The sequence below is a fragment of the Acanthisitta chloris genome, unplaced genomic scaffold, assembly GCF_000695815.1.
Source record: "Acanthisitta chloris isolate BGI_N310 unplaced genomic scaffold, ASM69581v1 scaffold20891, whole genome shotgun sequence".
NCBI lineage: Eukaryota > Metazoa > Chordata > Aves > Passeriformes > Acanthisittidae > Acanthisitta > Acanthisitta chloris.
In genome coordinates this window covers 20,048-35,580 of record NW_008655704.1, presented here as the reverse complement: position 1 = coordinate 35,580, position 15,533 = coordinate 20,048, and the positions used below count along the sequence as shown (strand labels likewise).

At 39.6% G+C, this 15,533-nt stretch overlaps 1 protein-coding gene across 1 annotated transcript; it reads right to left on the bottom strand.

The window, feature by feature from the left end:
• Positions 1-207: 207 nt before the first annotated feature.
• LOC103811092 (arylsulfatase D-like) lies at positions 208-13,181 on the bottom strand. Its single transcript, XM_009084040.1, has 10 exons — positions 13,129-13,181; positions 12,235-12,375; positions 11,353-11,474; positions 10,346-10,468; positions 7,036-7,459; positions 5,816-5,952; positions 3,426-3,560; positions 1,920-2,082; positions 778-902; positions 208-272 (listed from the first exon to the last, which is right to left on the bottom strand). Exons 1-10 carry the CDS (start codon positions 13,179-13,181, stop codon positions 208-210), a joined length of 1,488 nt encoding a protein of 495 aa, XP_009082288.1.
• Between the last annotated feature and the right edge of the window lie 2,352 nt (positions 13,182-15,533).

The following is a 15,533-nucleotide window of genomic DNA, read 5'->3' as shown; positions in this document are numbered from 1 at the left end:
TACTGTCTCATCATCCAGCCAAAGAAGGTGCAATTCAACACAACTAACTCTAAGTTATTACATGGGTGATTTTTTTTAAATCTCATACGGTCAGTCTCAGCTCCCTTTTCAGTCTGTGGAGAGAATCAGATATGACTGAACTGCCCCAGATATCCTAATCAGATGGAGGTGAATCATATCCTGTAAACATCTGCATCTCTTCGGTGACTAGAAACCAAGCAGCTCAGATCCAAGCACCTGTGGTGACACAAATGCCATCCTCCATTCTGAGCAGGATTAAGGACACAGCTCTCAGTCACTGGCCTGTTCTCTTTTACATGATAATGAAGGGTGACATCAGCAACGATTGTGTGTTTGTTGAAAGCTCAGGAAAGCATTGCAGCTGCAGTCAGCTTGCCTGATGCTGCAGCTGAAGAAAGATGAAACAAGTAAGGTAGGGCCACTGAAACCAACTACTGCTTAAGATAAACACCTTATAAGTACAGTTCCTTTTACTTCAGTCTTACACTAAAGCTGAGGTTCTTGCAGCAAAACTGATAGTGCAATGACAGGGACATTCTTGAAGCTATGCTACCTGCGAAGCAAACCCTTTCACCTCAGGTACGGCAGGACAGCTTACAATAAGGCCATTCTGCATCTTGCAGAACTGAGAGTTTGAGTCTATAAACTTACCCCATATATACATATATATGTGTGTTTGTATTTTTACATGATACTCTGTGGGAAGCTAGAGGTCATACCATCATCTCTGATATGTAGGAAGGGGATGTTTATACTCACTGTCCTTCTGGTGCCACCGCACTGCATGCAGAAACGCACCGCAGTAGTGAAACATGAACTCGTGCCCAGAGTGCTGGACTGTCCCCTGCAGCAGGGGCAGCAAGGTGTGCCCATCGATCACCCTGATGGAGAAAACAAGAGTCATCAGACTGCTTAATGATTTCAATCTGCAGCTGGAGCATGAGCTGGACTTGCTTTCCATGTACCTGGCATTAGGATTTTCTAAACCAAGTTACTGTTTGTAGTGAGCCCTGAGGTTTTCAAATGTATGAATGGGTGGAGACCAGTGATTAGCAGTTAATAGCAGTTTTTGCAGTTACTGCTAGCTGACACATCCTGCCTGGGGAGGTAAGTAACCGTTGCTGTCATTTTCCTGGAAGTGAGCGATAACCACAGTGAAGGAATGGTTCAGGTTCACTGGTTTTAATTTTGCTACCTGAAACCACTGAAGTAATTGACAGCTCTGCGAGCTCCAGGCTTTGTTGAAACAAAAAAAAAAATATGCAAAAAGAGACTTACTGAATTGACTAACGGTTTACTTACACACCACCAGTAAGTTTATGCTTTTGCTGAAATGACTTAGCTACCCATGCTTTCTTGTGTTCTTTAGAGGAGTCTAACATAGATGCTGCAGGCTGTTTACTACTGAGGAAGCTAATTCTCTGGCACTGGCAGCCAAATGCAGGCCATGATCCATTTGCTCTACCTTCCCTACTCATGAATAACTGGGCTGCTTAGACTTCTGGTCCTAGTATTCTAACAGCACCAACCTACTTTGTGAAAGTCTGGATTTTTCATTTAAAAAAAAAAGTAAAAGGGGTGGCTTTGGTTGTGGGTTTTGTTTTGGGGTTTTTTAGGTTTCTTTGCAGTCATCTTAGTGTCCCAAATCAACCAGGTTGCCTTTCAGTGATTAGAAAGCTGAGTTAGCTAAATGACCCTTGGTAAAACATACAGTTCATTCCTTTGCTATTTCCCCTTCCACAGACAAGATGGCAAAAGCAACACACAAAGAAAGCTGGAGAGTTGCCTGGTTTAGAAGCAATTTGATCTGTGGCTGTTAGGATGCATGGCACAGACAATCAGCTTCTATCTAAATCTAAAAAGGAAAGCAAGTATGGTTTATGAAACCACTTCTGTACCTGTCCTTAGGCACTGCCCCTCCAGCCAGGTCAACTACTGTAGGGTAAATGTCCATGAGGCTTGTGGGTTCATCGATGACTCTCCCCTCAGGCAACACTCCTGGCCATCTAACTATTCCTGGGACACGGATTCCTCCTTCCCAGCCTCCCATTCCTTTTCCACCTGTTAGAGAAGGGGGGGAAAAAAGTGTCAAAAAAGAGAGAAGAACAAAAGATACCAGATGTTTATTATGCAGGCATAATAAAAAGTTTTAAAACTCTTAGAATATTCATGTAACTTTAATAAAAGCACTAAATCCTGGAGAACAGTAGAGTGACTACAGAGGAGATTCTGTTCTTGAAAAACATGTGTTATTAACTTCTTTATTTTATACTCCTTTCTTGGATGGCACATAGAACAACACACTACTAAGCAGCATTTTTGGCAGAAGAGGAATATTCCACCCTCCAATGCCTGAGAAGTCATTCTGACCAAGAACTTAAATAGAAGGTCACACTGAGAATACTCTCCACACTCCCTAAAAAACCGAAACCTCATAGTTAATAAAGTCCGTTAATTCATAAAAAGCAAAATCTGACAAGTCAATATAATAGAGGTTGCAGCCCTACTTGGTGCCTGAGGAAGGGAAATTAATACAGGGCAAGCTTGGTTGGCAGACAGTTCACAATTACCCATTCTGTGATTCTGTCTACTGTGAAAAACAAAAGGATGTTTCAAGTGAGACTCCAAAGAGTGTGTTCTGGATCTGTGTCAGGGCAAGTTCAGGTTGGACATTAGGAATAGGTTCTTTGCTGAGAGGATGATCAGTCACTGGAACAGGCTCCCTAGGGAAGCTGCCATGGCACTAAGCCTGTCAGAATTCAAGGAGCATCTGGACAATGCTCTTGGTCATATGGTTTAGATTTAGGCAGTGCTGCAAGGTGCATGGAGTTGGACTTGATAAGCCTTATGGGTCCCTTCCAACTTGAGATATTCTATGACACTACAAGATTTTCAAGTAGTGCTTTGTGTTATGGATAAAAGAATATGCTTACAGTATTTAAAGACACCATGGAACTAGCAGGGGAGTTCAAGTGTACTGGAGTCAAAGAAAGGATAAACAAGAGGGAACATAACAATACTGAAATACATGATGAGGAGTAAAGGAAGAATCTCTTCTCTGTAGATTGGTCAATAGAGCATAATCTGGCTTAAACTGCAGCAAGGAAATTTGAGGTAGGTACCTAGAAATAACCTCCAGTAGCATAGTCAATTAAAGATGGATTATCTGGGGAATCATGGAAGGTCTTTAAGAACAGGTTAGACAACATAGCTGCCAGGGTAGCTTTGGTGAAAGTGATCCTGACTGGGGGCTGAAAGATGCCCTGAATTTGTTCCAGCCCTACAATCCAAAATTATAATCGCAGCATACAGTTAAGTCATTAGAGTCTGTCTGCATGTATTTTATTCTATCATTTTCTTTTTAAGAGGAAGTCTTATGCATGTGCACACTACCAAAATTTTACCTTTATAGATTCCATTCCATCCACCTAACTGAGCATTTCCTCTGTGAGCCTCTAAGAATCCTCCATGATCAGATGCAAAATAAATGAATGTGGTATTCTTCAAGCCTTCTTTGTCAATAGCATCCAGAAGCCTGCCTACAAACAAAACCAAGTATCATAATTACATCAGGAGACAGAAGTTTTTTAGGTCTTGCCTCAAAATTCAGTGAAGACTGAGTCTTTCCAGGTGCCTGAATGAGTTCTGCTATGATCTACTACATGCAATGCAAAGAGTAATCTTGCATTACAGAAGCAACAAGATCCCAACAGAAAGTTGCTGATTATTTACAAAATTTGTTTGTGGTGTCTATAAAAACAGGAAAATAAAAAATAAAACCTATTTGGAAAATAATTTAAATGAGTGATCTTTTTATTCAAGCTGCTCAGAATACTCTGTCAAGCTTAATGCTGTAAACTCTAGGTCAAGTATTGTCTTGTGTAGCCTCAAACATCTTGAAAAGCTTAAGTAATAGTGCTACCTTGATTGCTAACCATAGAAAACTTCTGTGTCTCACTAGGAGCTGAACAGGGACTTTGAGATCAGGCTGCATGCTATCATCCGAAATCTTCTGATATTAGTGGTTAAAGCTTCACAGACTGTAATTCAAACCTAACTTCATAAGGAATATCTTTGATACTGATGTCATCAAATGTTTAGACAGAATATGATTTATCTGCGATTGGTTGTCCCCATTACCTTCTGCATGGAATATATTTGCCCAGAACAGCTTCCATAGCTATACAAGCAGGAGCAAAAGCTGAACCACACAAGGAAAAAGCATAAGTCAGTGGTCAGCTTTTTGTTCAATCTCTTCTCCTTTATAGACTTCCTGTGCCTCCTTGGTCAAACTAGTTATTGGCCTTACCTAAAACCTTTCTCCCAAAAAGAGTTTAGGTTGAGCATAGGCATATTGGTTCTGAATTACACTCCAAATCTCTTAACTGTCCAACCATGGAGACTTCTGTCCTTGTTAGCTACCATCCTGTTTTGGCTATACAAGGTACATTTCTTACATCATAGGACTTCTGTTATCCAGCTCTGCTTACATAGCCTGGACCTGAAGGTGACTGGTGTCAAAAATTTGAAAGAGGAGCATGGCAGAGTCCTCTGGTTCAACTGGATCTTGCAGGACTTTTCATCCTGCCTATAAGAAACTATCAGGTTCCTCTCAAAATACAATTTTGTAGACACGGTTGTTGGAGGAATGAAAGGTTCAGGGATTGAATCTTGGCCTGGGCAGGAGGTGATTACTTTTGCAATAGGGTTTTCATTTTTGATTATATACAAACAGTTGCTGTTCCCTTCCCTCCCATTGATGCAGAAAAGAACAACTAAGTAAGTTTTACATTTTTTAACCTAAGCAAACCAATTAGGAATTTAACCTGATTGGCACTCAGAACCTAGATTTAGATCTAAGTGAGTATTCACTGACTTCACATAATTTCTTAAGTGAAAATCCATATCTTTTTAACTTGGTCTTTTGGCTAGGAGGGAGTTCTGGTTAATTATTTTTTGATAAAAATTAATAGGTACACAAAAATAACCACTGTACAATGTAATATCCAGCAGCAGCACCACTTACATCTTCTGAGACCAGAGTTGGAGAAATGTCATAATTTTTGATTAACAGCGTGATTAAGGACATATTTGATTATTTGACTGCATTTAACACTTCAGCACACCAGCGTGCCAATTAAAAAAGGAAAGAAAAAAATCTTTACAAGGAAGGTTTAAGCTTTCATCTTCAGAAAGTAAAAAAAAAGAGGTGTGATAATGGTATGGCAATCTCTGAAACCAACTGTGTATCCAAGGCAAGCTCACTGATTTTTTATATATGCAAGAAGGGAGTTAGGATACCACCCCTTGCATTTCTTTTCCACATTCAGATGAAGAGTTTTCTTCATCACCATGTGATGCTCATGTCCTGACCAGGGTTTTGAGATCTGGCTCATAGCCTAGACCCATTTTGGGTGCTTTAAAAAAAAAAAATCTATATTAACTTGCTTTAGAGCTCCCTCCTGTGGAAATCTCTTGTCTTTCCCCTTGCTGCTGCTGCTCTCACTCCTGTTGCTGCCCTGGGTTGCCAATGTCCTCTGCAGAGTGAATCGTCTGCTTAACCCCAACAGCCACCCAAGATGTGACTCTCCAGAGCTGCTTTTCCAGGGAAGTGGTCACAGTGCCAAGCCTGCCAGAGTTCAAGGAGCATTTGGACAATGCTGTCAGGCACATGGTGTGATTCTTGGGGTCTGTGCAGGACCAGGAGTTAGACTCTATGATCCTTGTGGCCTCCTTCTAACTCAAGATATTCTATGATTTTATGATTCTATGATTCTGCAAGAGCAACACTTACCCACCATCCAATCCATCTCCTCTACATTATCTCCATACAGCCCATGCCTGCTTCTTCCCTGAAACTTTGCTGTAGTAATGAGAGGGGTGTGGACATGTAAAAGGGAAACAAAGAGAAGAAAAGGTCTATGCTTGTTTCTGAAATAAAAGAAAAGAATAGTCATTTCTCTGCAAACTGTCACTCAACCCAAAATATAACAGTGGCATTGCAGTGCCTATCTCAATAAATATTATTATTGTTGTGTTCTAAACAAATTTTTTTCTTATTTTGGCATCTTTTCACTTTTGAGGCTTTGAGACACAGAGATTAAAGCACCCCTCAAAAATATTCATACTGTAATTAAGACCAAAACAATAATGGGCCTTTTCTTTTATCAGTTCCAAATTAGACATGTGTAGAACATTAAATAAACAACTAGGAGATGTCATAGCCAAAAGACTAATACACTCTCAGAGGCAAGGAGAAAGGACTTGCTTGCTTCAACTTAAACATGGATGTCACCAAGAGTCTGAAGCATCCTCACAGAAGAAGCAGACATGACACTGCACCACAGGGGAGTCATCAACATCACACCAAGTAGAGTATCCTAGGAACCTGAGCTTATGCCCAAAGGTGTACACAAAGGATTTATTTCAACTCCAATTTCCTTTACAAAACAAACATACAACCCCCTTAACCCTGACAGAAATAGTAGAATCTTTTTCAATGATGTGTCCAAAGAATATTTTTATACACATGAAAACTTTTAAGGGCTTAGTGGTTCGTTCAATTCCAGCTGAGGTTACTTATAGTAAATGAAGGATATCTTTGGTAAAAAAACCCCACACCCACCCAAAAAAACCCCAACCAACCAACAACCCAAAACTCACTATCCCCCTGGAAAATATTAACTTTCTATGACAGTTCATTCACCAGGCTAGGATTGTTTTTCTTTCCTATTGGCAGAAAGCACAGTCCTTGGCCAGGACCCATTTGGATCAGGTGAACAAAACAAACACCAAAGAAATCATCTTCCTTTTGTGAAGAACTGACAAGCGATGTATAAGACAAAGAACATTAGTTGGATGCTGACAGATAGGGAGATGCCAGAAAACAACAAATTACTGGCCAGCATCAGGATGGAGAGTTCAGCACACCAGCTACCTAACCTAGTGGTGTATGATACAATAATCACACTGTTTTTAAAAATCCTTAAAATGCAATGCAATTTTGCTGGTTACCTTTCAATGAATGCAATTGCCTCCTTCAGCATATTAGAAGTAGTTTTTTCTAGATCCATTGGTTGTTCAGTGATATCATGGTTTCTCATCAGGATACAGTTCCAATACTTGGTGAAACCATAGCTGGAGAACCAGGAGATGAAATACAGGAGACCACAAATGGCGAAGAATATGATTATTTTCCATTTGACTGAGAATAAATTGACAAGTTTTCCAATCACAAGAGTAAACACTGCAAGGATGATCATCTGTGTGTAAAACCAATATGCATCTTGCAAAGACTTGGCCAGTTCAGGGTCATCTGTGCCTTGACACTCGTTCACAAGGGTAAAAGGCATGCCATAAAAATAATCAAATCCATGATTCAAAGGATGGTGGCAGTGATCATGGCGTGTTTTGCAGTTCACACCCATATGCCACTTCCCTGAAAATATAAAACAAAGATCTTAAATCAGACATTGTGACTCTTGAGTGTGTCTGCCTGTATTTCTGAGGTTGTCTGCACTCCTCAGTTAAGGTGCAGCCAAAGGAGAAACTGGTGTGGAATGGGGACACTCTCAGGGAGCAGTAGTGCATTGGTGCTTTATCTCTCTAGAACAGCTGTTTTTCCTCACCTATCTGTTAGAATTCCATGTAGAACAATGGCCAGTTCAAACACCTCCCTGAATAAGAACAAATAGGGTTGCAATAGTTGACCATGTATTAAGGGTGATCTGATGGGGAGAAAATGGAGAAAGCTTTGTGCCAAAAGAAACAGCTAAGTGCAAAAATATGAACCAGTTTATACACAAGTTCTAGCTGACCTTCACAGTCCAGGAACAAATTTCAGGAAGGAGGTGTACATATTGGCTCTGTGTGTCTATATTAATCCTAAAATGAGTAGCAGAAATAGGTCAATTACCCAGTACAGCTGGACATATCAGAATGTGTCACACACTGATAACGAACCTTAATGAAGTCATATTACAGAGCAGTGTAATTATCCTGACATTGAAAGACAGACAGCTTATAGCCATGAGCTTAGGGGCTATTACCTAGACAAATAACTTCTGAGAACTGCTGACCAGCTCTGTGCTTGTGCATATGAATGTAGTTTACAGTAGAAGCTATATCAGACAGCAGTAAGCAGAGTGTGAAGTCAGATCAGTAAGACTTGCTTCAGTTTAGGAACCAAATGACACCTCAGTGTGCAGAGCTGAGCAGAGGTGTGAAAATCACAGTAATTACAATTAAGCACATGACACCTTTGACTACATTAAAAGAAGTTTAAAAATGAGAGGAGCTTGAAAGACACAGCCTTTAATTGCTGTTCAGGCAAAATTAGCAAACAGTTAAGAGGATTTTCTTTTTTTTGGACACATTTTGATCCAAGACCCACTGAAGTCACTGGGGCTATTGCAGCTTTTTTTGACAGTTTCCTTTTGCAGAAATTAAGGGAATTCTAGTGTCATAACTGTGGCAATAAGCAGAATGCTTAAATATCAGAAAATCTAGCCACCAGATATCACAGAATGACAGAATGGGTAAGGTTGGAAGAGACAACAGTGAGTTTTCTGGCCCAACCTCTCTTCTCAAGCAGGGTCATACTAGAGCACCTGGCACAGGATTGTATCTAGTCCTTTTGCAGAAATTAAGGGAATTCTAGTGTCATAACTGTGGCAATAAGCAGAATGCTTAAATATCAGAAAATCTAGCCACCAGATATCACAGAATGACAGAATGGGTAAGGTTGGAAGAGACAACAGTGAGTTTTCTGGCCCAACCTCTCTTCTCAAGCAGGGTCATACTAGAGCACCTGGCACAGGATTGTATCTAGTGAGGGACTATTACCTAGACAAATAACTTCTGAGAACTGCTGACCAGCTCTGTGCTTGTGCATATGAATGTAGTTTACAGTAGAAGCTATATCAGACAGCAGTAAGCAGAGTGTGAAGTCAGATCAGTAAGACTTGCTTCAGTTTAGGAACCAAATGACACCTCAGTGTGCAGAGCTGAGCAGAGGTGTGAAAATCACAGTAATTACAATTAAGCACATGACACCTTTGACTACATTAAAAGAAGTTTAAAAATGAGAGGAGCTTGAAAGACACAGCCTTTAATTGCTGTTCAGGCAAAATTAGCAAACAGTTAAGAGGATTTTCTTTTTTTTGGACACATTTTGATCCAAGACCCACTGAAGTCACTGGGGCTATTGCAGCTTTTTTTGACAGTTTCCTTTTGCAGAAATTAAGGGAATTCTAGTGTCATAACTGTGGCAATAAGCAGAATGCTTAAATATCAGAAAATCTAGCCACCAGATATCACAGAATGACAGAATGGGTAAGGTTGGAAGAGACAACAGTGAGTTTTCTGGCCCAACCTCTCTTCTCAAGCAGGGTCATACTAGAGCACCTGGCACAGGATTGTATCTAGTCCAGTGAGGGAGAATCCACAGCCTCTCTGGGTTCCAGTGCTTGGTCATCCGCACAGTAAAGAAATTCTTCCTTGTGTTCAGGTGAAACTTTCTATGCATCAGATTCTGCCTGTTGCCTCTTGTCCTATTGCTTAGCATCACTGAGAAGAGCCTGACACCATCCTCTTGACACTCTCCCTTCAGATACTTGCAGATGTTGGTCAAGTCCTCTTCTCAGTCATCCCTTCTCCAGGCTGAACAGGCCCAACTCTCTCAGCCTTTCATTGTATGAAAGATGCTCCAGTCCCTTCATTATCTTCATTATTGATTAATAAGTTAAACAATACTGGGCCCAGTATTGACTTTGGGGACACCACTAGTGACAGGCCTCCAACTAGACCCTGTGCCACTGATTACAACCCTCTGGCATCTGTCATTCAGCCCATTCTGAATCCATCTCACTGTCCACTTTTCCAGTCCACACTGCCTGAGTTTGTCTAGGAGGATGTTGTGAGAGACAATGTCAAAAGCCTTGCTGAAGTTGGTATAATTAAGACCACTGTGAAGTCTGGGTACCAACTAGCATACAACATTTTTCTGTTCTAACAGACCAGTCTCTCTCTGATGGCACTTCCTAAAGCAATCTGTACTGGGCAAATGAGATTCTTTCCTTTGAATTTACTTCCATTTGCAGTGTGTATCTATGTATTCCATACATTCTCATTTTGGATTTATCAGATAGGCTGTACTGATGCTGGGGCTTGTGGATAGCATTCTAAAAACCTTGATGATTTTGAAACTTATGTATATACAAAAATCTAGTTTAACTAATCTGAGACACTTTGGCAAAGTCTTTACAGAACCAGCTTAATTTGAATAACAAGCAATGAAATGGTGACAAGTTGCTATGCCTCTTACCTACAAGTGCTGTAGAATAACCTTGCTGGTGCAGTATTCTGGCAAATGTAGTTTCATTTGGTGGGAGTCCCCCAGAACACCCATTCCAAAAGAGAACCTGCCTTTGGGTGCTGGATGCCATGCCTAGAGAGGAATAATAGTCTTTAAAATAAAACAAGCCAGATCTCAGATTTTCAGTCTTTTCAGATTGTGCTTCCTAATGAAATGGACTCAGTTGCCTAAGCCTAGTGCCTTTTTATAAAGCCTTTTAATATGCCCTGGGATATTCTGATTGATCTCCAGAGCAATATCTCCTCTAAGTCCCATGCCATTATCTGCTAGTCCAATGCAGAAGCCTAAGCTATGCTGGAGTGTCTACAAATGGCACTAAAATGCCTATGCTTGGACATTAGGCAACCTTTTACAATCAAAGTTCTATCAAAATATAATGTTAAAAAATAAAATTAAAAAAATGTTTAACATAGAGCAAAGGACTTTACAGAGTTGGGTACAAGCCTCTGAAATGTACAGTTCATGATTTAAGTTCTGCTTGGGCAAGTCAAAATATACACTGGTTATTTCTACAATATTCAGTGGCTGAAGTTTTCTGTCATGAATTTACATGGCTGAAGTAAGTATGTTTTAAAACATAATTGTTGAGAACTATTCCACAGTCTGATACATTTCACTGTGCAAAGGTTTGCCAGAATATTGAAAATATTACACTTAATATAAGCTTAATGCCACTGGACATTGAGTTTACACAATATTCTTCAAGCTTCTGACTCTAGTTGCTTTATGCTGTTTGAATTTTCATCCATTTCTGTGTTGTCATGTAGCCACATTAAATGTGCTTTATGTGGGGATTTTCTCATAGAAATCAATCATTAGTCATCTCTATTTTTGACCATCTCATAGACACCCCAAATCCCAAGATTAACTAGTCTTTAAAATGGTTTATTTAAGGGGACTTTTAATATCAACACTGGCTAGACAAACTGCAGCAAACCATTAGAGAGAGGCCCAACCTGATCTGATAGGGTATCTGCCAGTCAGGAAAGCAGCTCTGCTTGGAGTGCAGACAGCAGCTGCAGCAATGTGCTGAGTAAGTCTCACTCCATCCTTTGCTAGGCCATCAATGTTAGGGGTCCTAAAGAGAAAAATCCCATCTCTGATAAAAATGTATGACACAGAATCTCACTGTATCCTACTCCTCCTGGTTTTGTTGAGAACATCCCCATCAAATCCATTAAAATCTGTTAACCTACAACTAGAAAAGCTCTGTTACAATTTTTTGAGATACCTTGACTCCTTAGAAATTAATTATCCATGGATACATGTGTTTTTATGAATAATTAAAAAAAAAGGAGAAAAAAAGGAGAAAGTATTTCAGGCCTATCCCATATCAAAATCTCATGCAGCAGTGAAAAAGTCTGTTAATAAATACAGTACAACACAATATCCAGGACTATAACAGGCTAGAGCAGAGACAGGATATATCTACAATCATTCTGTTAATCAATTTATATACAGATTGATAACTCCACTAGGGATAAATATATCACATAGGCTGAGTTGTCATTTCATAACAAGCCTACTAGAGTTGTTAACTGATGTTCTAATCTCAGTCCTTCATATTTGAACCCTGGAGTTGTGGAAACTTATATATTATACACATGCCTGACAAATACAGTGCAGAGACACATTTGCAAAGTACTAAGTCCAAGAAAGTTGCTCATGAATGCCTGTACAGTTATGACTCCAGCAGGGCTTACTGTACAACATTTACTTTGGACATAGTTTGAAAAGAAGTGTATCTAGACAAACTAATCCATTAGAATTTTCTAATACTAAGTATCATTAGTGTTTTTTCATTGAAGTTCACCGGGAAGGGATAATTTATTTCTTACCTTATAGTATCATTGCCATAACAACCCACATCTCCAATACCAAGATCATCAGCCAGTATCAATAAAACATTGGGTTTTGAAGGATCTGATACACAAGTTCTTGGAAACAGCCATAAAATTACCCAAATGCTTAGGTAGCTCCTAAAATTAAAAGTAGAGGTAAGATTACAAGAAACTTTGGTAAGTTTTACAATAGACTTTAAACTATTGAAGTTTTATGGGGACTCAGTATGGGTGCAAACAGCTACCAAACAGTGCCAGCAGATGGAGCTCCTGAATATTTATAAAAGTCCTTGAGTTTTCTACTATCAGTATTATTATTGTTGTTTTTATTATTATTAATCCACACAGACATTTTGTGTCTGCTTTTCTTTATTGACATTTACATTGATCTCAGCAGATGTTCCCAGCAGAATGGGACCCACTGCTACACACAGCACCTGGAAAGTGCTCCTTAACCCATGGGACCATCTCCAAAATCAAGGTGCAGCAAGAGGCTTAAAATTGATTATCTTACAAGAAGACCCTAAGAATATCTCTGCACATGCTTTAGTTGCTCAAGATGTTTGCAATAGATACAGATATTCAGCTGAAGTAAAATACATATGCTAGAACACATCATCTGACTCCTAGTTCATTAATAGATACTACAATGGGATAAATTCATAGTAAAGGTACTATACTATATATTATATATACTCCTAAACATCCATGTCTAATAAAAGTCAAGTAAAAGGTCTTGAAATACCAATAGATCCAAACCAGTATTAGCAGCTGTTAGATTCCAAATGAGTTGAGGTGGGGGTGGAGGGGAGAAAGGAACAGATCTGTTTACATTTTCTTAAGCACAACACTTAAAAGCCATAAAAGACCCTCAATGAATGTCTTTCTTACCATTGTTTTCCCTGGCAAACTTTATAGTTTTCCCTTGTATGAAACAGGTACATAGCTGGTCATATAAATCCTGGTGAAAAAGGAATGAAAAACATCAGAGCCCAGTTATTTCTGGTGATCTTGCATGCAATTTTGCAAGATCTGGCATGTTCCCAGCTGCAAACAATTCCAGAAGGACTTGTGAGAGTTTGGAAAGAATAAGACTAAATGCTCATGGCTTTAAAACAGTGCTAAAGATGCCTATTACTCTATACATGCACAGAACTGTTGGTGTTCACTGAATGGAAGGTTTTCACCATTTTAGAAATGAGCCAATGCTAAGTAAAATTAGTATATCTCTTTTTACTTAATCTCAAATAATCTGTTAGGAAAAGTATCTAACCCTTATTGTGAGTTTAGAAACTATAAAAATATCTCAAATCAAAGTCACCCTGGAAACTAATAATTGCAGTGTAATTCTTAGGGAAGGGACTGTAGTGTTCTTATGTGTAAATGTCATCTAGTACATTCAAGGAGGTGTTTCTATCTGAAGGTTATTAAAAACTATGCAGAATCTTTATGATTACTATGAAGCATAAAAACACTTCTAAACACAGAAAATCAAAAAGTTCCATCTTGACTAATGAAAGACTTGTGGGCTTTTTTTTTTCTCCAAAAAACTGCAGGAAAATACAGCATTTTCTGAGAATGATTTTTCTGCCTTTTTAGTATGTAACAGTGTTGCCTCGAATGTCTGAGGAATACAAAACTAGCCAGAGCAAAGTATAATCCTGACCTATGCATTTCAAAGGATGAGCCATAGGATAAAAAAATTGCAGATACTGTTATCCTGACCAGGACAACAGTATTAAAAGAGTCAGAACCTGGGACCCATTGATGATTTTTCCAAGTAACATCTAGATGCTTGTTTGGCTATGGGAAGTTTAAAAACCCCCAACAAAACAAACAGTACAACAAAACAAGCAAACAACAAAAAAGCTAAAAAAACACCCCAAACTTGAACTCTGTTAGTTATGGAAATTTCTGTGGGGTTGATGATATTTCCCCCCACTGCTGGCAAGATCCTGAAAAGCAATACTGAGAGCTCATCCTCCCTAACCAGTGGCAGAGTAGATAACTGGAGTAGCAGCAAGATCCTCTGGCTGTTTGAAGCAAGACTTTACAGTAAGTGCAGGTGCCAGAAGCCCAATATCATGCCTTGAAAACAGGCTATATTAACATGAAGTAAAGGACTTACTACTAGGATCTCAAACTTATTTGAGATGGCAGTGTAGTAGTGTTTCACTATTACAGCCTGGTCACCATTCCCCTGAAATCCTGAGGAACTATGGTCCTGTAGGACAGAGCTGGTGGGATGAACCATATAGTCCATGAAGGATAGTCCATGAAAGCATTAACCCACAAGAACAGAAAACTAGGGATGGCTCTGGTACTCATCTATAATGGGAACATCTTTATGATGCTTTAACACAGCTCTGCCATCCCAGGAACTGGCAGGCAGCATTGCATTTCAAGAGCATGTGGTGGTACATGATTAAGCCAAGACTTTTGCAATGAATATGTTCTCAGTCTACACCAAGTAGCTGAGGATCATCACAGCCCTTGTGAGCTGCAGTGGAGCAAAGGAACAAGACAGATCTGGACACCTAAGAAATCCCTTGACTTTCTGTGGGTGTTGATAAGCTTTCCAAGATGGTACAACAGCTCTGCTGCCTTCCACTTTCTCCCCACAGGTTCTTGTATCACAGCCAGCTGGTCACAGCAGGCACTTTGGTATTTAGACAGAGACTTCTACAGTCCCTCAGGAAAGCTGTGAACCTCCAGCCAGGGAGGTGCACTGGTGGTATTAAAAGATACTTGGGTCTTAATACCATGGACTGTGGCATCATCTGATTTACTGCAAGCCGTTTCAGGAGCATTACTCTTCCTGAAGGACTAGAAGTACCACCACACTTATACAAAAAATCCCCACAATTTAAAAATGCATATTTGTATTTCTCTGTTAGGGGTTGATTTTTCCTGAAAGCAAAGCTCTCACTGACAGAGCTTGGATGTGATATACCCAATACTGGGCCCTAGGGCTTGTCCAGTTTCCTTAGCTGTTATATGAAAAAAACCCCAACTTAAGTCATAAATCTAACAGTGGCCTCTAGAAATCAGCAATTTCTTTCTCAGAGAAATCCAAGAAAACGTAAGATAGTAATTCCCTCTGTAAGCCAGTAAGCCACAATAAATGATTATCAGGACTAAGAAAAAAGGCTAATCCCTTTTAGCAATGTGGAACACAAACCCTTGTCTCAATTATTCTTCTTGCTCCGAAAGCCCTCTTGCTCCTTGGTGTGCCGAGCTGTCCTGATCCTCTAAGAAGTGTGTGGATGAAAGCAAACTGGGATTTGCTCCTTTTC

Excerpts from the sequence above, each read along its gene's own strand:
- LOC103811092 (XM_009084040.1), bottom strand. The coding sequence starts at position 13,181 with ATGTACCTGTTTCATACAAGGGAAAACTATAAAGTTTGCCAGGGAAAA. Across the intron at positions 12,376-13,128 it reads GTTTGCCAGGGAAAACAATG|GAGCTACCTAAGCATTTGGG; the intron begins GTAAGAAAGACA and ends TTTTAATTTTAG. Across the intron at positions 5,953-7,035 it reads GCAATTGCATTCATTGAAAG|AAACAAGCATAGACCTTTTC; the intron begins GTAACCAGCAAA and ends CTTTTATTTCAG.